The sequence below is a fragment of the Thunnus maccoyii genome, chromosome 3, assembly GCF_910596095.1.
Source record: "Thunnus maccoyii chromosome 3, fThuMac1.1, whole genome shotgun sequence".
NCBI lineage: Eukaryota > Metazoa > Chordata > Actinopteri > Scombriformes > Scombridae > Thunnus > Thunnus maccoyii.
Window position 1 is genome coordinate 1,947,038 of NC_056535.1, and position 24,149 is coordinate 1,971,186.

Below are 24,149 nucleotides of genomic sequence, written 5' to 3' on the forward strand. Positions count from 1 at the left end.
CCTTTAGGCCATCACTGCCCACCTATATAGGCTTGTATAATTTGCACATTTAATCTGTCAGCAATTTTTTGCCAAGCCATCTCTCTCGCCTTGTTAACTGCAGCAGTACTGCTCTTTTTGGTGATGACTCCTTTATATTCTTGGTATGGTTCCATCAACAGAGTTTGTTCCGCTGCTGAGAAGAAAGCAGCTCTAGTTTTCCCTTCTTTTTGGGACATAGTATCTTTTTGCGACTGCTTATGAACTCTGTGCACGCGCACAATGCAAGCTTATTCAAGCCTGGTTAGAGTTAAAGTTGACTAGACATGGCTAAACTGTGTTAGTGGAATGACTTGAGCCTTAAGTGAAAGTTGACGTTAATTCAAGCCAGGCTTTTTTAAGTAAGCGCAGCTTTCTTTAGATGCATTAATGGAACACCCCTCTGGTGTCATCAGGCAATTTAATGAAAGTAAACACAGTGAACGGCTGTGCGTAACAGCACTGTGCTCTGGTGCAGCACTTCTCAGAGGCTGCATATCAGTCCTGCTGCCTTCAGATGCTGCAGAGATTTAATGAACCGCAGGAGAAACTTCTCATACAGTACAAACAGCTGTGGACAGTAGATACTGTAAGAATCAACCACATTCATTTATAGGTCAATGGAGACTAATTTACTGACTTCCCTGCTTTAACCACATAAAACGTTATTTCCTGTGCCGATTTTGGTTGGAAAGTGTTTAATTGAAATAAATCATTTATATTTTAAGCATTAATCCATTGTTGCAGCATCTTTGCAGCAAGTATTTAGTTTGATCCTGTTGATAAAATCACCAAAGCAGCAGAGGATTGATGTTGCACCACAAATAGACATGATTCTGACATGTTTGTTTTCAGGGCAATATCTAGGACCAAATTTCAACCAAAATACAACTGTCTTTGCGCTGCTTCATTTGAATAAACCTCCCACCTGTCTACACCTCTCCTCCCACCTGTGCACTGTGCGCTTTGTGCTGGTCACCTATAAATACCACACAGATGGGCAAAGCCAGTTTCAAGGTCAGGAAAATACCAACCAGTCGAAGCCCTGCTTGCGTTGGTCGTTGCGTAACCATAGAAAGATGTTTTCAATGGATATTCTTGAATAATGTTGGGAGAGGGACTTGCTTCCTAGTCTGTTTTTGCTTTATTTCCATAACAGACAGACTGATTTGGGTTGACCAAAGCGATGACACTTCCTGAGCTTAGCTAACCTGACTAGCATGGTTTAGCACTTTTGAAAAAAAGCATTCAGGATGGGACTCCCACTTTGGAATTAATGCTCCATGCATGCTAACTCATAGACCTATTCAGACTGTATTAGGTTAATTCAACAGTAATGTTTTGGTTCACAGGGAGTACCAAACCAACGGGTCGAACACACACGCTGTTAGAACAACAGGAAACAGATGAAATTGATAATGATCTACTCATACAACAGCACGTAAGAGGGCAAACGGTTTCTCAAAAAGACAATAGAATGCTTCTTTGGGATGTTAAAATTTGAAGGAAAAGTTTGTCAAGTTAAAAAGTATGCTGATCAATTGTTTGGTTTGTTGTAGTTTATTGTCACTGCTACTATAATTACTCAATTTTTGCAGGCATCAACTTTATTGTTGATGGTGCATTGGATTTCTTTTACTGTGTGAATTGTTGCAACCTTTTTGGGAAAACATCAGGTATGTTTTTAAAAGATGGCAGAGAACAGACAAAAACCATTACTGTGCATTCACTGTCACATCATATCAGCACATGATTTTTATGGATGAGAAATGATGCAGACCCATTACAAAGAAAGTAATATGAGAACCATTACACTTTACAACAATGCAACCTTACAACATACAGTAGCTGCACTCACTGCACATTTTTTTAGCACATCACAGACACAATCATAGCCTTGTTCATAAACCTGGGAACAAAATAGTCATCCATATTGCTTGAGAACATTTAGGAGTAATTTGGGAAAAATATCTTAGTTTTAACTGTCTTAGACTGATCAGTTTGATCTTAAACCAACAAATACAGTTCTAGTGCCAATTCTTAATAGCAATATGGCTTAAAAAAACCAAACTTCTGTATAAATTTCACTATTTCACTTGCAACCACAGCATAGTGGTCTGAATCACTGTGCTGCTTTCCAGCAGAACTGCCTAAAGTAAGAGTAAGAGTGCTCTATACTGTATGTACTTTTCAAAATGTGAAAGAGAAATCTTAGTGACAAGCAACAGCAAAGACTGTAGAAATTTTGGGTTGCACAACATAATATAGTTCATGCCTTCAAGAGATGAACTCCATATACATTAATTGCAATCACCTACATTTCTTTATCATATTTATAAGGCCAGTAAGCAGTCGTGGTCACATTTGTACTCATTTCAAACACTTCTGTCACATTTTGGCCTCTTAGATATTCTGGAAACTCATTTGCTCACATTTCAAGGGAAGTCAATCAGTGTTTGATAGATTTAAGGTTCTATCCTTTAGTACTTGGCTGTTATGAATTTCACTTTGGAAGAATTAAAGCTTGACAAGCCTATGTGGGCAATTTCAAAATGAAGAGCATTGATAGGACAGACTCATGTCTTGCAAGTGTTTATACACACGAAATGCATTTTCTTCATGTATTAATTCTGACAGAAACGTGGAACTATTACAGGAACAAAAACTAACAAAGCAAGAAATTGAGGAAACAAGATGAACGTTAGGCCAGTCTGTTTTGACCTCATGGAAAGGCTGCATGGGTTCTCAGGCAGTATACCGCTCACCCTCTGAAACGATTTGACATTCTTGTAGTTTTGAGGCCCTTTGATCTAGTTATCATTGTCCTCTTCATCGCTGTCCTTCATGGAAATGCCTTGCATCCCTCCTTCCCTCACTGAGGCAGTGGCTTCTTCCAAGGTCAGCCGATTTCTCACGGTTTCATACATCTTACTGTTTAATGTGGAGTCCAGCACCCCTTGAAGGCGGAAGTCACGGTACTTTTTCTAAAGAATGAATGAATAAATCCCGAACAAAAGAATCAGAAACAGCTGGCAAAGACATTCAAGAAATCAATTTACAACTTTTGTGAGATAGATTCTAGCTTTAGTCATGGGTTCCGTTGGTTATTATAACATTTGCTGGTTTTCAGACGGAAAACCACCCTGTGTTAAAACAACACAAGGGACTTTGTTGTGAAGGCGTGTTTTTTTTTTTGGGTTCTGCAGAGACATGAATGCACCTGTGGAAAGGTATCAGGACAGCAACTGTCATTCGTTGCTACCATGGTGAGGTAAACTGCAGAAATACTGCCTTTGTGTTACAAAGTGGGGCTGCCCTTTTTCATGCAGCCCTTATGGTGATCTCAATATGGCCTTATACTCAAAATAACTGCTGCGATCTTAGAATGTGGTCACCAAAAATGAGTCCAACAGTGCAAGTAAGGGCAAGTAACATGAGTGGTCAGTTGATCAGACAAGTTGTAAGCAAGTCCCAAGGTTAGACACATTGACTACAGCATTATGCTTTGAAGCCATGTGGTTTTCAGCTTTCTGTCCTCATACTACACATAAGGTACATTATTAGTAGCAATCTGTACTGATGATATTGAATGATTAATCAACAAAATATGTGTGACAGTGAATTGAGATAAGCTGTTGTGATTCCAACTGTGTCATCGTCATGCTTTGATATTATCACCTTGCTTTGCATCACTTACTGAATCCCATTCAGCTAATATAAAATAGGTCAGATCTCCTATTTCATTTAAGGTTACACCTGGAATTGGTCTCGTTGTATGAAGGTCCAGGGTTATTTGAGACAAGAATGTGGACACAAAAATGTCAACTTCAGCTGCTGGTTAAAACCCAGCTTGTATAGGTGTTCCAACTACCACAGTTGGTGGTGTTAGTGGGTGGGAAGCCAGTGAGGGACTGTTTATGTGGATAGCAGCAGTGAAATATTGTGATGTACCAGAGTTAAAGAAGAGTTAATTTAATAACCTGTCATTGAGAATATTAATTTACAGTATATCTAACATTAGTTGTTGGAAACATTTTGGAAACTTGCTTTAAGATTTGTGATTTGAAAATATGAAAAAAAGCAATTGTCCTCACCTTGATGACCCTGATGAGAATCTTCAGCTGATAGACATGGAGCTGCAGGTCCATACGGTCAGTGAGCCATGTTCCTATAAGATTCATAGTACTGGTGTACCATTGCTGTAACAAAAAACAAATAAACACACAAATTATCATCTGATATTCCATGAAGTACAATTAAATCTAGTTAACTTCTGAACACACCAGTGTTTATTTCATTAACAAAAACTATGACTAAATATGTTTGTCAAAAGCCTTTTTTTCCATAACTAAGATGAGTCAATGATAAGACGGCACCATTAAACACTAACTGTGACTATATCAACATGCAAAATTGTTGACAAAAAAGACAAGGCTAAAATGTTGTCTAAAAAATAAAAACTTTACCAAACTAAGACTTGAGTTAGAAAAACAGAATGAGGTTGACGTAATATGATAAAAACTACAAAGGACATTTGACACAGGACAAAGACTAAATAAAAAAAATAGCTGACAAAATTAACACTAGAATACACACATCAAATGACAACATTTCAACACTAAATACAACCCGGAAAATTAATGTCTGTGGTCCATCAACTTTGCTCATTGTGTGTTTGGCAGGAAAAGCATGTGATGCCATCCTTACAGTGTATCATCATGACACTGAGTTTCATGGATCACTGAGGGAGAAGCCAGGGGGACAACGCTGACAAGTAAATCCTTGCAGATAGACATCTTTAATCTGAAGACATTCATGTTGTGTCGGTTGCACAGCCTCATCAAGCCATTTGAAAATGACACACAGCACAGAGTGGGCACTTCTCTATAGCGGTGGTTGTATTCTGCAGTTCAGAAATGCCCACACAATCTTGCCTGGGACCCAAGCTTAGGAAAACAGTTTCTACTCTTGTCATGTGGGGCCCCATCAGATAGTCCTATAGGCTTAGGATCTATTTAAGTGTGGACCCCGGGAAGATCCAGCAACCAATGAGGCATCAGTTAATGGGGATCCTAATAAAGAGGAAAGCTTATGATGCTCTTGGCACACATCAACATGTTCTGAGACTACCCTGTGGTGACAGACCTATGGGCACTTGTCAAAGGCCATGAAACAAATCTTTTAGGTGTCAGTTTAGCAGTATGTTCCAAGCTTTGACTGTTGCGGTCTCTCTTTAATGATGAACCCATGTCTCTTGAGGGTTTTAACGGCAGCAAAGATAGCGATTCTGAGACCCACCCCCCACACACACACAAAATGTGTGGGCATTCTCTCCTGGAAGCCAAGGAAAACTAGGACTTCCTTCTTATTCACATTTATATTTATTAATCATTATTATTTATTAATATTACATTTTTTTATCGTGTCATCATGGCCATCTTCTCCCAATGTGTCACTGAATTTTATGTATAGCACCCCACTGGATTTGGATGTGTTGTAAGTGTAAATTTTGGTGATGGAACAGTATATTGCAATTGTCAGGTCTATTGAAGGGAAACCAGGTGAATCAATCAGGTGTGGCTACTGTCAACCACAAAACTATGAATGGTAAAGACTCTGTCCCTGTCTGACTCTAGTCTCACACCAAAGTTACCAATGAATGTCATTGAAATAAAACAAGGTATTCCAGAAACACCAGTGCTATCAGCTACCAAGCCTCAGTAAGATGGAGCAATAGAAGGTAGAGTGTTAAGTAAACTGAACTAGACATTACCAACACAGCAACATGTGAAGTGGTGATTAAGAACTTCATCAATATAAAGCACAGGTGAGCGACCTTCCTTTTTAAACAGCACTTGAAATTTTTGATGACATAGTTCTCATGGAGGTTGAATGACTTTATTATGAGCCACTTTGGACAAAGATGTCTACCAAAAGATTGTAATTACTCAGTCATTTTACTGATAGCATTTAGACAGGCCCACTGATGTTATGGTTCACTGGGTGGTGTTTGAAGACACTCAGCATCATGGACAGGGCCTGACAGGGCTTTGAAACATTCCCAATTTCACATCTGTTTGTAGTCAAGTCAACAATTTACCTGTGTGGGATTCGTTAGTGTTTGTAGCCTGTGTCAGAAAGTCTGGTAGTGCTTGCTGTATAATGGGTAATTAACATTAATAACCAGCAAAGGGAAACTGTATGTTTCTATGCCAACATAGATAAAAGACATGTGTATGTGTTTTATTAATAACTTAACATAAACCTTTAAATGTCATCTGTTGAAATAAAGTTGAGTGGTGCATTATATTTCACTATTAATCTGTATGGTATTGAGTATGTAAAAAGCTTTGTAGTGAATGCAGCAATTGGATCACAATGAGAAGCCATCTTTAAGATGGCACGCCTCTTCAATTACTCAAAAAGTATCCTGCACAAAAATGAGAAATAAATGACCAAAACAACATCACAACAATCAATACATTTCCAGAAATAATCAATTACTAATATTATGTAACCATATACATGAATTCAAATTCATCTGTATGAAAAGTAAGGCCTGTATATTTGATCTTCTCTATCTTGTAATGTTTGGGAATAACTAATGTTTTTTTAGGATCTAGAGGTTTTAATGCCTAAGAAATGAAAAATAAATTGTCTTTGTCTGTAATAATATTCTACATTTATAGAAAAGGCATGTAATCAATCTCCTCATTTAAACCAGGATATACCGTTGCATCAAGTACCCTGATAAAGACCTTTATGGTTGAAACCGGTCTTTTTTTTTTATTGCAAGTAGCCATGTTGAATAAAACCTTTTTAACTTAATCCTAGAGTTTTTTATTCCTGTTCCACACGAGTGCCTAAAGTTTGTTATTCCTTATATGTGATGACCCTTATCTTCAAGAGCACCTGTGTTTTTCTTGAGTTTTATATGATCAAGACAGTCCTTGAGCACACCACTACCTCTTTTTCACAGGCTTTGCAGTGCTGTATTTTTGCTAGAGAGGTATATCTCAGTAATCTGTATGATGTGTGCACTTTTGTTTTTGAACATTAATGTTGTTTAAATGAAACTTTTCAATACTATTGGCTTGAGCTGGATAAAAGAAAACAATTTTCCAATTAATTGTAATTTTTATTTGAATGATCCGATATTGATTATTAAAATCCAGAGATCGAATTTTGCATTTGTGCCTTTTCTCAGTTAACATGTGTACATCTGTGCTAAATGTTATGTGTATGCAGGGGTTATTTGTTGTAAGTGGTTCACTTAGGGCTGCATGATGTGCAAAATATCTACTTTGTGGAAATCCAAATTATTACTTACATTTAAAGTTAAAAAGTAACATAGATGATAGCTGGCTATATTTGCCATCTTGAGTCACAACAGTGGGAGTCGACGATGTGTGGATTAGCGTGTAGGGTTAGCTAACACTAGCTAGCAGCTGTCTGCACATATCAGACTGATGTCTTGTAAACACAAATAGTGCAGAGGAATTATGAAGCAAACTCAGGAAATTAATGAATGAATCAGGAAAGCAGTGCTGATATCTAGCCATACTATTGGTGATACATGGCCATTCTTAGAGTACCAAAACAAAACATTTTTCAATACCTAGCTCTGAGGAATATAAATGTGCTTATGCTATAGAAATCTTTTGTTATTTAACCAAAGAAGCCAGCATTCTCAGCAAATATATGACAGAAAAACTATCTTATATAAGACATATGACAAAGCATTCGGTGTTCTCATACTTTGCAATGCAAAAGGCACAATTCAGTCAGCACTCCTAAAGCAGAGGTACCAAACCTAGCCGTCATAGCCTGGTACTATCATTTACACAGGTGTTACAGGCTTCAACCTTGAAATTCTGCCATTGCTCTATTTAGTCCAGCTCTCTCCACAGCGACCTCTGCGAGGCACAGTGAGCTCAGAGCACGGCAGCCATGCAGAAACAGAGCCGAAAGGCTGCAGATGTTTCTCTGTGGGCCCTGGCTGTTGCCAGTCTAATTGATGGATAATGATGAGCGCGGGCTGATACTAATAGAAGCCGACTGACTTTCAACAGTCAGGGTCACAGCGAAGTGAATGGGGGTTTGGAGAAGAATGGGAGGAGAAATGAAGAGGAAGGGGGTAGCAGTGTGTGTATGTGTGTGTATTTAGGGGAGATGAGATGCCAGAGGGTAATTTCTAAGTTGTACAAGATTTTATCCTTGAAAATGAACAACATTTTATCATAAGGATTAAATAAGAGCACTATTGTTCATCAAATTGAATAAAGTACAAAGTTAAAGGCATATTCTGCTTATTGCAAAAATATTTGCTAACCAGTTTTTCCAACCACAATAACTGGTTGCACAGGCATCAATACTCTCTGCTCTATAGCTGGTTCTGCATAGAAATCTTCATGTCAAAAATACATTTTTAAGATGAAGTCTGTCTGTCCATTCATCCAGCCATCCATCCATTACAGTGGGTATGAGCGGATATATACTAAAGATTTGTGTAGGAATTGTTCACTTTTTCGTGTTCTATTTTGTTTTCTTTTTGGGTGTGTCTTCAGGCTCTGGCAGCGATTATGACATTTAGCTTTTCATGCTTCTTAAGAAAAGAGTAGTAAAAGAAAGTATTGTGTTCACCCATCTGTGTGCTACAGTGAGGATACTTTTGTTGTTACAGTGACCTCCGCCTGTGGTGATGACTCAGATATTCATTGAATAAGATGTGGACTAGGTAAACTCATGCTGTAGCCTTGCACACTCTTAATGTTTGGAAATACTTTAAATAGACTAGACCAGACTAAAAGACACAATAACAACCAAAATAAGTTAAAACTGATTGTAAGTTTTGCAATGTTAAAGATGATTAATCAGAGTATTAGTTTGTGTGTCTGAAACAACAACCATCCAATATTTTGGAATTTTTGCTAGACCAAACCCAAAAGACCATAACCTGCTCAGTGGGACACCAAGATCACTGCAATTTGAGACTTATTGAGTCCATAGGAAGAGGAAAAGAGCAGGTCAAGCTCAATTAGTGGAAGATGGGTGAAAGAGAAGATGGCTGTGCTGAGGCAGTGCTGGGGTGAATCAGTGAGGCGACCTGGTGCCAGCAGCTTCCTATCTGTCGCTGTGTGCCTGTGAAGGCTTCAGCGTGGCAGCAGGCCTGTGATCTCGCCCCGAGCACAACCCCCTGCTGAGAGGCCAGGCCTGGAGTGACTGATCCACTGACTGGCTGCTCTCCCTCTTTCCATCATCCACTCCTCCTTTGCTCTCCTTTTTCTTTAGACTTTACACTGTGCCACACAGCTCCCATCTGCAGCCATTTTTGCAGCAGCCATTTTGTGTCCTGTTCCGCTTTACTCGTCTTCATTTTATATGTAAAAAAAAAAAACAAACTTGACAGTTATGTCACAAGTCTTCTTCCTGCCATGACTGGCATTTTTTTGGAGGTCTGTCAGGGACATCTTGTGCACACATGATGTCTATGATTTTAATGCCAGTTTGAATTTGAATGAAAGTGAAAGTGATATCTGCACGATTGGTATAAATGCTCTCCAGGAGAACAGGACACAAAGACTTCTGAAACTGAATTTGAGAAATAAAACAGGACAGTTTTCTTTATCTCAATCTAAAGACAGAGGATATTGTGTACTATATAGATTGTGAAGTGCTTTTTTTGGGTCAAATATATAAAATTGAATCGACTATAAAACATGTTCACTATCCTTGCCGACATCACATGACATACTGCTGAGTAAAGTTATGTTTGCATTCTTACAAATTTAAATGTTTAAATGATGTTTTTACTTCTGGAAGAAAATCCAAAAGTTCCAGTTTCACTCTGATTCTCTATGAGAGTTTGTCTTGTAAAAGAAATTGATCAAAAATAGAATGTCTGAATTTACACTCAGTATTCTTGTAATTAAAAGTAGACAGTCACAAGTCAACTTGTCCCCGAGTCCTCCAAACTAAGCAACAGAAGGTTTGTCATTGCTTTTCATAATGACCCATGTGAGCGTTTTCTTAGGTTAAGGTGACTAAAACTAGCTTGGTTGAGGTTAGAGAACATGGTTGTTGGTAGAAAGGATGCAAACAGTGGTCGTCGGTGTCAGCCAAACATTTGCAGTCATTCAACCTATGATTAGTTGGATACTTTCAGTAGTGAGTCACACAGTTACATATATATATATTATAGTCAACAAATATCACATGCAATGCTAAACCCAACAATTAATTGATCTACTTAAAAACATTGTGTGTGTAATGAAGTTCTTTTAGAATTTTAAAATGTAGTACAAAGTCAACAGGCTGTGATCTGCAGCACAACAAGCTAGTGAAGCTGTAAACAGAACAGCATCCAGCACATGTTCAGTGGTGTCTGCCTTACACAGAACTACTCTGCAGAGACTGAAAATGTATTTGCTGTTATTAGTCTTTGGAGCCATTTGTAAACAATCTAGTGTGACCAGACTCCAGTGCAGTGGTGTGACTCACTGACAACAGAGGTCTATGGCACAGAAGAATAAAATATATCAGGCTTTGGCTACACACACAATATTTGTTAGTAGATCAGTTCATTGTTGGTTTGGCTCTGCACAGAGTTTTTGACAATCACATCCTTTAAGCTATATCAAGCTGTAAGTGTAGTAGCTATGCTTACATACATTTAACACTGGTTTACAGAAGTAGTTTAACTACCAACTGTAACTATATATACTTTGGTCCTTGTGGAGAGCATTATTCTCAAGTTGTCTTGGAGAGATTCATCTTCTTGGAAGTAATCACAGACATGCTTCCATGCAGATGGGCTGTGCTTGACATTGCATGCACAATCAGGTACACAGCTGTTCATTTTCAAAGCTGCAGGCCCTACACTGTAGACTACAGCTTATGAGATGCATCAGCCCTGCTCTGAATCTGAAGGATTCCCTGAAGTCTCCCTGCAGAATGTATACAGTAAAGCCTGGTAAAGAACATTGGGCCCCATTCACAAACACTGCATATGCACAAATCTGTGCTTCAACCGTGTATACAAACATTTTAAGCGCAAAGCTGGGATTCATCACCATGTTCTTACCTGAATTTATTCTTAATCTGCGAACAAATTTAGAACTGCCTAAGACCATACGTATGCACAAATCATAAATGTCCCTCATTCTTAAAAAATTATATAGTCAATATTTATTCAATGTAAACAGTGTATTAGAACCACAGTTATTTAAAAAATGATTGGGCCTACATATACATCATTTAAAAGTGGACATCGCTAATAATACACAATTTATTTACCAATTATAAACTAAGACATTACAATCCATAAATAATCATCATAAATGTGATGAAATTATTAATATATTGAAATTGTCTTGTTCCCACATGTAGATGACAATAGCTTACATATCTGAGTTTCCATACTGGAATGTGACAGCATCTGATTTGACTGTGATATATGCAGCTAGTTAACCAGCAGCCTGTTCAGTGTCCTCACAGCCTGACAGTTCAGTAGTGGTTCAGGGAGGGACGCTCTGCTTTCACTGCATCACGGTCTGTTGTGGACAAAGAGGAAACACGATGCACACCTGGTGTAGCAGTAGAGATTTATTTGGTCAAATCCACAGATCTACACATTCACCAACTTTTTATTTTGCTACGAACGTACTGCGTGGTAGTGGTGCAACAGGTATGCAGGCTGTATACAGGATTCACAGTCAGGCTCCAAACGGTTGTGCCAATGACGTTTACCAGCCAAATCTGCCTTTTCTGGCTTCTACTTCTGAAACTATTGTTTGCATTTCACTAGCAGTAAAGCTTTTCTACATTTTTACCATCACAGCCCTCTTGACAGCTCTCTCCACTACTGTACCACTCCAACACAACTTTCTTTATATAGAGAAATGTGGGCGTGGTAGTATGCTAGTTATTGATAGCGGACACAAGCCTGTCAGTTTAGAATGATTCTGATTCACTAACATACGCTCAGTGGTAAGAACAAAATTGGCTAATGCACACATCATGAATTTGATGGTAATTTTGCTTGCGCAATTATAGAATATTTCTACGCACATATCAGTGAATGAGGCCTGAAAATGAAAAGTAACAACACAGAGAGCCAAAGTCATGATGTCATGTCCAGGCTAGCGTCTGTCCCGTTGGCTTCTGTAATTCAATGCAATCTTTCATCTGTCGTTCTAAAGAAATGAAGCTTGTTCCTGGAGTTTACTCTATATTCTAAGACAACTTATACAGAAAAAACTACAGCTCCTATGAAAAAAATACAAGCACAGCAGCGTGTGTAATTACATCATTGGATTACTAGGGCTTATGGGGAACTGTGTTTGTTAAAGGTTGCTAAAAAAACAAAATAATGAATAAAAAAAAAAACAACCCACCATTATCTATGAACCACATGACATACTGCTGATAAAGGCTCTGTTCCAATTCTGGATTTTTATTTATTAGCGTAGTTATAAATGTCGATGGGATTTTGAATGATATTTTCGCTCGTCTGGAACAGAACCCGGAAGTTTTACTTTGGCTCTTTCTGAGCTCTACAAAGATAGAAGACACAGTGATATTTAGTTTTCTCTCAGGCCTTCAGGCTCGTCCCATTTATTTCTCTTTCCACAACATGTCATGGATAGAATGCCTATTTCTTTTTTGCTCTGAGCACTGTCTACAGGCTGCAGGCCTTCCTGCCAGGCTGAATTCAGCCTCCATTAAGCCTTTCCAGTTAGATGGCTGAGGATGGATGGTGATGGGCAGCCTCACTTACAGGTGGAGTGAAAGGCCGGGAGACACGGTATCGTTTCACTATGGAGATAACTGAGCATATTTTAATAATAGTGCTACACTCGGTCAGTGTTATGGGTCTCTCATTTGAATACAAGTACCATTGCACCCCTATTTCCTAGTTAGTGTCATTCAACCACATCTGAAGGAAAAAGTGTTTATAGCTTTTGTGGCTGAATAGTCACACTTGAAGGCAAGGTGAAAAGCCTACAATAGAGGGGTTGCACACACTTCTGGACAAGGTTTTCCTGAAGGCTTTCACACTGCTGCATTTCTACATACAAAAAATGACGAAACTAGTTGTGTGAAAAATGACAGAAGAGAGCTCGAGAGAGGTTAAAATCCTGCCTTTCTCTCACCACCACACACCTGGCCAATCATTGTGTGAATCATGTTTGCTTGTTGGATAATTGGTTTTGATCAATTTGTCTACTACAAGTTTTAGAACTTTGTAGAAGACTTGTCAGAGTATAAGGCTGACCTTTGTCTGGGTTTAGCATTTTCTCTTTTTCCACCAATTTTTGGCTGGACTGGCCACAAACCAGCCGTATAACCCTAAATGTCTGTCCATAACTGACCCACTGAGTCACTGACTCACTGACAGAGTGCTGAGTAATGAAGTTACAACATCGGTCCCCATTTCCCTAAGAGTTTCTATTACATCCTCAGGGGGCGTTTACAGAGGAGCCCCAAGCGCACTCTCGCTGTCAGCGCTTCAGTCGGTAAACACAAATTTACCAAATGAAGCGTCTCACACGGAGGCTCCGACACTGACAGGAGCACCAAGCCGCAGATACAAAGAGGCGCAACGGATCCATTTTACCAGCCTGCATGGTGGCTATCAGCTAATTAGCATGGCTAACATGGTTAGCATAGCCATGCTGTGCTGCGTGTAGCCCACAGACTTTATAAAAATAAGGTTTAGCCACAGTGTTTCCGGTTGAACAGCACCGTGCTGAGCAGGTGACAGCTGTGTTTATGGTGTTTATTTGTGCGCTCTGAAAGACATCACCATCACAGCATGGATATAAAGTCACACAGCTGATAGACTGTTAGCCTAGCATGTTAATCCTAAGTAAACATATGGATGAGACCAGATGTTTACAGACATCTGCAGATAGAAACAGATGAAAGAGCAGGGGCAGTTAACAGATAATAAGAATAGTTATAATTAAAATTAAAATAAGTCCAATTTCAAATCAAACATCCCAAAACAATACTGAGTGGAAAGTATCATTCTTGCAACTGCATTTATAAACGTCTTTTTGACTCAAATGTTTGTGATATGCTACTTCAGTATATTTTAACAATACATAACAACAAACATTACTGGGACCACTACAGAAAATGAACAGATGTATAGATGAACATTTCATATCCAGGAATTCACATTATAGACATGACCACTGACTATCCCTGTAACAAATTGGCCACAGTTTTGCACATTGACCATACACAGTCCGGCCATATTCTAGGTTTTGACCTAGTCTTGTTGTTTTCTTGTCTTTTTGCGGAACATAACTTATATTTACTGTACCAATTCATTATCAAATCCTTTTCTTGCATCCTAACATCTGTCACTTGACACTTTACAACTACAACACTTGACACTTTTGCAACTATCTGAGCTCTCCAAACCAACTATGTCTACTTCCAAATAGCCACACGTAAAAACCATATTTCACTTCAATATGTGACACCTGGACAAGGTTACAGTCCTTAGGGGCAGGATTAAGACATTTTGGCGTCTACATGATAAAGTTGAAAGCCACTTTGACGCTTGCTGGGCTTGTCAAGTGAACAGTAATGGCCCCTCTAGCTTTGTTCCTTTTGGCAGGAACTAACAAAAGAAAATCATCAGAACAGACGAACTCACCCAAGCTCTCTTTTTTAGACTGCATGGGGATCAGCAGGGGGCCAGCACTTGCTGACAGCCAAAACAAGCGTAATATGGCTCTGAATACATAATGCCATAACCCGACAGGGATCAAATCTGTGACATTCTAACGAGTTCCATCTGAAGAAAGGGCTTCCATTCCTTCAACCGGGTTATCTGCGTGTGTACATTTGTGTGTATTTTGTCACCTCACGACAGGCTGATGAACCCCTACCTATACACAAGCGACATGCACGCCACACACAACACCACACACACAACACACACACACACACACATCTGCTGGTCCATCCCCCTTTGAGCGAGAGCTGGGAGACAGAGCGACCTCCTGCCCCCATCTGACACCAACCCACCCATCCCACCCAAAACCCCCACCCACTGCCAAACACACACACACACAGACACACACACACACACACACACAAACCTCGCCTTGAAGCCAGCGTTCACACCCAAGTCTTCACATGACGCTTGGCAGGGGGGTCCTGCCACCAGCAGGATTGATGCAAAAAATGGCACACCTCTTCTTCTCCCCCTCCACCTACTCACCTCTTTCATGACCCTTTTGCATATATTTGCTGTGTAGTGTAATGAAATGGCACAGGCCTTTTTAGATTTGTAGGGCAAACAACACTCATGTGCCTTAAAGTTTCACCAGAACTGCAGGGTGCCCATATCAGCAGATAACTTGCACTCCACTCTAAGAGCAGATATGTGCATCACAATAGATAAATGTACCTTTTTAAAAAAAAAATAAAATGTTGATATGACCTGGATGTGGGCAGAACGTACCTCTGTCCTACATGCATACATTATACTAATGTCTCCTTTTGACCAAATATTTCCAGGTACCTGGGAGCCTCAGGAACTAAACCCAGAAGTACTGTACATCATGACTAAAAGACTGTTTCGCATTCCTGTTTTTACCACATCTGGTGGAGCTGTGAAGATGAGATCAGTTTGACAGTAATTTTAAAATGATGTCTGCATTTCACTGTGGCGTAACCAGGGGTTAAAGTCCATATTTCCGCTTGTTGACTCCATAGGAAGTGAAGAAGCAGAAGCAGTGATTCCAAGACTAACGTCATAGAAAACTTAAGCCAAAATATGAGATACTCGTGTCTGTTTGTTTGTGGCAAATGAAACTTGCAAGACTTTTCTTTGTTTGAGCTGATATTCATCTGCTGGCCTTGAGGAAGTTTGTTCCTGACATTTATTCAGCTGTTTCTCTGCTGTGGAACCAGATGAACAGTAAGAGACAATGTTGTTTATCTCTGAATTTATCGTATTATCATATCAGTCATATTCATAATGTAATGTTATTGATAATCTCTCCACGCAATAACATTGGTAATATTAATTGGTAATAACATCAACGAACAACAACAAATGACTGTACTGCTCTGTCTCCTGTATCTGACAGTAATACACTGGAGCATTATTGTCTCTGATGTAGTCAGACTGATAAACTGATTCAAATAAAGCCAAACAGTAGACACAGCTGTGCACAATGTAACTCAGTGAATAAACAACTTAACTCAGTAATATTTATAATTGTGAGTTATATAAATGACTTGTGTGGGAATTCTACATCTTGTTGTCTGAGCTGTCCAAAACTGATCTGGAATCTTTCCAGACTGATACTGACACAAGACAGTAGTTTGTTTTTCCTTTTTTGGAATACACATGCACACTGATATTTCACTAAGTTAGTGACCTTTTACTCTGAAAAATGCGTTATTTTCATTTCATTTCTCTCATGCTTACACCCTACCCCTCATCCTGTATGTCTCCTGTGTTCTAATAACACACTGCTGGTTCAGTAAATTCAGATTGCTTTAGTTCTGCCTTTCTCTACCTAAAGTCAGTGCAGTTCAGGTCCATTCAGCTGCTGAACAACTATGAGGCAGCGTGTGGAGCAGCAGGACTGATTGATATGTTTGTGTATGTATTCATGTATTTTATATCTGTGATTATATTTTTCTTGGTAAAAGCAGAGTCACAGACAGAAGGATGAAGTAGCTGCAGCTGAGATACCTGCTCAGCCTTCTCATCATCATCACCTCTGACCTTCAGCAGTGGCCTTCACTCAGGCCTCTAATCCTGCAGGTCTGAGGGCTCCAGGATGAGGATAGCACATTGGGTCAGTACATAGTTTCAGTCTAGCATCATGCTTCATCCACAGCTGATCTGTACTGATGAGTGCCAATAATCTCACTGAGTTGTGCATATTTTCTTTACAGTCACCAGAGAACCAGCCTGATCTGAACTGAAAGGTTCTCTGTGCTCACAGCGAATGGATATGTCTATACCTCTGTGACATCATCAGGAGATCTGGACCAATCGACCTGATGCTGCTTGTCAAGTAAATATGCACTTGTGTTTATTTCATAGTGCAATGTTATTATATGTAAGTTGTTTTTAGTTAAGTAATGTTTATTTTGCTTGTCTGTGTTTTGTCTTGTCTGTTAGCGGTGCTGTGAAAGAAGATTCTCTGAAATGAACAATATAATAACACCACTACAGCCACAACTACAAACCAACAAAGTCTCAGCACTGATGTTCATTTCTTTTGTTTGGCCTCCTTTAGACCAGTGGGATCCATAAAAATGTGTCAAGAAATGGATCCTTAAAAGAAGGTCAGCTGGTGACATAGGCTGTCCACAAAGAAAACAAGTCCACAGGAGCTCACAGTACAAATCAATTTGGGAGTTATTTTGAGGTGAGTCATTTTCCCCCGCTGCACCGCTACGCCGGATCTTAGGGTTCCCCCACCTGCCAAATCCCACTTTAACCCCTGGGTGTAACACTGAGTTATTATTTTCTGCTTTAGAACATAACCACAGTAGAACCCTTGCTCTTGTTAGCTTTCAACTCATTCACACATGCTCTCTTTCTCCTGCTCTTTTTTAAACAACTCGAGAAGCAGTCAACATAAGTTATATTAATTATATATTTATATGTATATTAATGTACATCAAGAAATGTACAATCCGAGATGTTGTATTGATACTATGGCACCAATTACATCTTTATTTTGAAAATGAAGCTGGATAGTTGAAGCAGCTGGGGTGTGTATAACCAGTCAACAACATTCAGCCCTACAAACTCTGCCCCCATAGCTCCTGATCCATCAGAAACCATCAGAAAGTAGTTTTCCCAGAGTACTGTAACTGTAACTACTATAGCAGAAAATGTAACTATCTAACAATTTTTAAACGCAGTTCCTAGTTCCTCTGGCTGAAATGCAGGTGAAGTTCCTGAGTTCCTCAAAAGGTTCTTTGTCCCCTGAAAAAGTTCATGTGGTGGAAACACCCTACTAGTTTAGACTCTGGTTCCTCTGATTTTATTGTTTGATTAGAATGAGTGGACTCAGTGGATTATCCTGGTCAGATAAAATAAACAGAATCACATTGAATTGCAGGCAAGTTTCCTAAGTTTCTCTAATGGTTCCTTAGAAAATGTCCTGAGGTGGAAATTGGCCTTAATTCTAATGTTTTGAGCTTGTAGTGTCTTAATACTGGCCTTAAAAATGACATTTTGACCAACTGCTTTTCATTCACTATTCTGCACTGTTTTTAAGTTGAAATTGGCAGTAGTGTTACCGGCACTCATATTTTATCAATTAACAGTAAGACAATATCATTTGAAAAAGTAAAGAGGGTACTTTTTAAATCCTGCTCATTTTATATTTGTACATCAGTTTCTTCTATACTGACTGGCAAATTGGTGCAATGTCAACACATTGTATTCTTGAAATATATTGCATGGGTGTAACTCCCATGGGTTCTGCCATTTAAAAAATGTCAAAACCTGTGCACCCAGAGCCAGCCAACTTACACTTTCAGTAAATATCACAACAGCACTTCATTCATGGTAAACATGCTGAACATGACTGTCTGAAATCACTACTTCTCATTGAATTATTTTGCTGCTCTAATTCTGACCACTATTCACCTGTTGCCAGGTAAGCCTTCAGAGGGAAACATCCTCTTGGACAATGCAATTAGCATGAGCAACAAAAAATAGAACTGCACCATCCAGACAAAATCAAAATTCGATCAACTGTGAATCCAGCACAACATCAGTATCAAAGATGGACACAACTCATACAAAGAGGAGTGGGAGAGGAAGTGGATTTAACATACACATCAGTCTCCATAAGAACATCCAGCTCTCACTCTTACCTTGATCATTTTTAACAATTCACATTGCAAAGTCATACATTATAATACCCATTGAACTTGCAGCATTCTGGCTTCATATAGCCACATATCCATGTAAAGCAGTGTGGTTTTAAAGTTCACAGTTTTACATATCACATAAATACATGTACAACGCCCAGATTGTTTGTAGAGAAAAGTGCGTGAAAGGGGTTAAAAAGACATGCATCTGTACACACACACACACACACACACACACACACACTTGCAAAACCCCCAAAAAGCCAACCGATTTGTTAGGTCAGAGGCCCTCCTTTGTGAAGCCGCTCAGGAGCTTTTGTGCTGCTGAGAGCCAGGAATGTTGGAGCTGAGGAGGGGCCTCACCACAGGAGGTACACAGGGATTACAAGCAACCTGGGACTCTGCCTCTTTCTGCCTCTGCTGCTGCTCCTGTGTTTATGTGTGTATGTGTGTACGTTTAAAATTTGGGGCTGAGGAAGGAACCTTAATACTTGTTAAGTACTGACTGGATTATGTCAGGAGAGTATTAAAGAGTGTCTAGATGTGAAAGTTGGCATTAAATGCTTGGTCAGATTTTCAAGTACTAACTAATTTAAATGAACATTTTGTTAGTTTTGTTGTGTATCTCATTACATTAAGACAACATTAATCACTTGAGAATTGGGCTTATTTGATTAGATTAAAAAGTTGTAAATAAAAGTGTGTATACTTGCCTTAAAATGTAAGGTATTGAACAAAAGTGATTTACTATTGAAAACAAGATATCATATTGGCACCAGTATTGAAAAAAATGTTAAAAGTAACCAGCCTCTTTTGTTTAGAAAATAGTTCCTATGATGAGAAAACATGCTGACATTTTGCTTATTTTTAAATGTGTATCTGAAGTTAAGGATTCATGTTTAGGGCAGAAATTTGAATAAGGATTGTGTTTTTGGTTTCGTTAAGGGTTAAAGTTATCAAGGGTTAAGATCACAGTTAGGAGTTAAGTGATTACAGTTAATAAAAGTCCTCACATGTTGAAGAGGAAGCGCAGGTTGTTCATTCCCTGATTGTGTTGTCAACCAAATTACATTCCACGCTCAGAAAGTAGCACTGGATAATGCACTATTAGTATGCTAATGACTTTGGATCTACAGTAGACTCACTAATCCTTAGGACATGATAGAAAAGAACTAGTTCATATCACACGCTGTCTGACCACATTGGAAGGCAAAATTGTTCGGTTTTTCCGAAGGCCACACTCGAAGGTGGAGTGAAAAGCCGGCTGTCATAGAGACAGGGGACACGTGATCATCTTCATATATGGGGATAACTGTGACATTTTCAGACTCCTTTGTCCATTTTCATACAATTCAGTTGCACTCCTTTGTACATGCTAAAAGTGACAGAAATGGTTGTGTAACAAATGAAAAGGAGAGCTAGAGAGAGAAGTTCAAATCCTGCTTACTTTCTCACTTTGCACAGCTGACCAATCACGGCGTGAAGTAGGTCTAAGTGTCAGATTGTCAGTCTCAGAAAGTTACAGTGATTCCAGTTCCGCCATCAGAAAGGTGTAGGGAGAGAGGTTTCTGAAGACATTCAACCATCTGACAAACACTTCTGATTGAAGCTCAGTGAAGAGTGAATAGAGGAATCAGCCAAGATTCAGGCCATATCCTAAATGATGAGGATAGCCTAAATGTGAAAACCTGTTCTTCTGTTCACTTTTCAAATCATTAAATGACATAACTAGGGCTGGCTGTTGAACCTCAGTACTGTTTGAGTCTAAACTGAAGCGTGTTCATCTCATTGAGTATGAAAAAGTGTTAAGTATTGAAGTGGCATGGGGAGTGTTTTGACAAACATGGCTGGTTTCTCTGCTTGGTCTCAGCAGGGTAAAGCTATGCTCTGTTTCCTCTGACTCCCTCTGTGACCACTTATTTAGTGTTTCAATGAAATAGTGTAAACAGTGATTTGACTGCTAACCAAGGCCAACACTGCACTGCTGCACTGAAATCATTACTGTGGTTGTCGGACAACAGTAACAGAAAAATATCTAAAGGTAACACCGTTATTGCGCCAGTGGTCTATATATACTGACTTGACAAAGAGGGTCTTGACTGCAGTTCTGTACAAAGTCAATGGATGTTTGTATATTTTTTCTTTTGTAGAGAGATATGTAAGACAAGAAACAGATGCCTCATCACCTTCATGTATGACCAATTGCCACCAATGAGTTCACATAAAAGTGAAATGCATAAATGTAAAGCCCATATTAAAAATACATTCATGGTCTTATTGGCAGTTTAATTACTGTTAAATACAAATAGATAATCATAAGTAATGGCTATTGATTGGCATACCCTTTTTCATGGTCATGCAACCATTTAGCTGACCACTTGGTGTGGATGTCTGATCTCCTACACAAGAGACATTAGAAGTCTGTATTGTTATTGCTACACTAATGCTATATCCACACTAATACGTTTTTGTTTTAAAACACATAACTTTTGTTACATTTACACCAAGTGTCTGAACCCTTAAAACAGAGACTTTTGAAAAGGCTGCTGACCCTGTTTTAGTTTGAAAACTCTGGGATTGCATTTTAGCCTGGACAGGTGGAAATGGAGGCTTTTGAAAACGATGACACAGGCACCCATGTTCGCTTCCTGATTGGGTCTTATCAGTCACGACTTACAGTCATGTCATCTGTTACTCTCAGTAACAAATTCCACCTTGACATCGGTCCAAACAAAGACACACAGTAACACATTTAAAAACGCCATTTTAAAATGAAAACGTATTAGTGTTGGACGTAGCCTAAGGCCATGTATGTAAGCTATGTGTGTGTGTGTGTGTGTGAGAGAGAGAGAGACAGGGAGAGAGAGAGAGAGAGAGAGAGAGAGAGAGAGAGAGACAGCATGTCCTGCTGAGACCCAGCTGTGTCTGCAATTAGCAGGAGGCATGGAATGATGATTGCTGGTGCGGCAACACTAATACCAAGTGACAGGTTTCCTTGTGAAGGAGAAGGAAGGCCGCTGACTGCCATAAAGCAACACTACTTTTTCTTTCAAACACACATGCTTATACTGGTATACACACACAGCCCATATATGCATACACACAGACAATGAAACAAATAAGGATAAGGTTTGGTGGGGGTGGGGGCTTTAAATCTGACTGCAAGACATTATGCACTTTGGACAATGGGTTTGTCTAATCCTACCTGCTCTGCTTTTCAGAGCCCACCGCTGGCCTATTCTAGTCCTGCCCACCAGCTCATCAGAGAGGGCCCATTGATGAAGACTCTCAATTACCATAGTAACTCACACAGTAGGTAGGAAGTCCCCCCAACCCCCCAAACCCAATCTCAGCACCAGCACCACCAGGCCCCCATTCTGCCAGCTCCATGCTCACCTTGTCACAATGAACAACAGAAAAGCTCTGTGGTGGACAATAAAAAAAGAAAAAAAGCCGCCAGCTCCAGGCCCTGAGAAAAGTGAGCCATTCTACTTACAAAGAGCCGCTTAGGGGTGGATTGAGGGAAGGAAAAAGAGGGCTAAAACACTTGTGGGCTCATGGAACTCTATAGGGGGAGCGAAAATGGAATAAGCCAGCAAGCACTTGAGGGTCCCGCCAAGCACCTGAATGGGATAGAGGGGTGGAGCGCCAGAGGGGGGTCTGGGGAAGGTGAATGGCCTTCTTTTTGGGTCCAATTTGTCTCTTTTCACCCTGCTCGCCCTGCTCCGACTCTGACAGATGTACAAAGAGGGAGCGGCGCTGGGCCACTCATCCACATACGCCCGTGAGCAGCTGTCACTTTTGTAAGACAAGTTAATCAAACAAATGCCACCGTACCTCCCTTTTTAACAAGGCGGAGAGAAAGAGGGATGGAAGGGGGCTGTAAAAGGGTGATAGAGACCCGAGAGATGACATGTGTGTCCTCGATCAATTCACCGCACCAGCCCATCAATAAACCAGCAGGACCTGACAAAGGAGAAGTTTCCATTAAACTTGTATTTCCCTCCTCTCGGGATGACCATGGCTTTAGTGTCCTTAGCTGTTTCCTCCTGGCAACACGGCGCTGGGAATGCTCACAGAAGATTTAGACCCAAAAGAAACGAAGGAGGGAAACAAAATGCTCTCTCCCAGTAATTATTAAGGACTCTAAGCTGCTTACAGACTTCATTAAATGGAGGTGAAACCTTTTCAGAACATGTTTTGAACAGTCACACAGTCAATCTAACCTATCCCGCTTTGCTGGTCTTTTTTTATTATTGTGACCTACGACTACGGCCATTATTTTCCTCCCTATTGGTTTGTGTAATCCTTTTACAGTTACTTTACTTCAACCTAAAAGAGATTACTGACTGGCATGAAAAACAAGAGGACATCAATGCAGTATTGCAGTCATATTGTTGTGGATAAAGGGTGAAAGACATCTGGTCATTGTCTCTCAGAAACAGCAAACTGAAAGAGTGAATGCTACAGAAAAACATTGCAGAGAAAAACTGCAGCTACAATGTTGGTTGATGTAATAGGTTCTAGTTTTCTTATTGGGTATCAGTATCATGTTTTATGTCATTTTACAAAATTCTGTTGTCCAAATGAATGTCTCAAAGCAATTTATAATCAACAATTGTCAAAAAAATGTGTTCAAGATTTTGTTTTAACTTTGTGAAGAATTAATTTGTGGTTGGTAGTTTTGCATTTGCTATCTTGTTATTTAGGCTACAGCTAAGGATCGTTGTGGTTGTTTAAATTTTTCTTTGTTGATGAATCATTTAGTCTATAAAATGTCAGAATATGCCCATCAGAAGTTCCCAAAATCCAAATCTTCTCATTTTTGAAGTTGGAACAGATTAGTTTAGTACTTTTATAAAGCAAAAATACAACTCATCCATCATCAAGATTTTTGGTGACTCATTTTTTATTTTATATTACAGTTGATCAATTAATCAACTAATCTATTGAGTTGCAATCAAGATATATATCGATAGCAGACAATTAGTCTAATTAACATCCTTATACTGATTTCAATCATATCACCCAACCCCTTAAAAATCAGTTTTGATCAAAATCTTTTGATCAAAACAGATTTTCCAACTTTATTAAGTTTTTATTTATTACCTTATGGATAGGAAGTTGTGTCATTTATGATTCCATGTTATCAGTGAAAACTATTATTCAAAAATTTGATAAATAACTTTTTCCATGATGGAACTTAAAAAAAAACAAAGACAAAACAAAACAAAGATGTCTTCTTTATTTTATCC

At 39.2% G+C, this 24,149-nt stretch overlaps 1 protein-coding gene and 1 long non-coding RNA gene across 2 annotated transcripts in view; one reads left to right on the forward strand and one right to left on the reverse strand.

Moving 5' to 3' along the window:
• Positions 1-1,723: 1,723 nt before the first annotated feature.
• The window catches only part of cadpsa (Ca2+-dependent activator protein for secretion a), a 202,536-nt gene continuing 180,110 nt past the window's right edge, over positions 1,724-24,149 (reverse strand). The window contains exons 27-28 of the mRNA XM_042406222.1: positions 4,113-4,217; positions 1,724-3,002 (exon numbers count right to left, since the gene is read on the reverse strand). Of these exons, the coding sequence (XP_042262156.1) occupies positions 2,829-3,002; positions 4,113-4,217 (279 nt within the window). The 3' untranslated portion in view covers positions 1,724-2,828. The remainder of the gene's footprint in view (positions 3,003-4,112; positions 4,218-24,149) is intronic.
• On the forward strand, positions 16,717-23,919 carry LOC121893982. The gene is made up of 4 exons (XR_006095457.1): positions 16,717-16,853; positions 16,954-17,075; positions 17,301-17,432; positions 22,116-23,919. It is a non-coding gene; the product is annotated as an uncharacterized LOC121893982 (long non-coding RNA).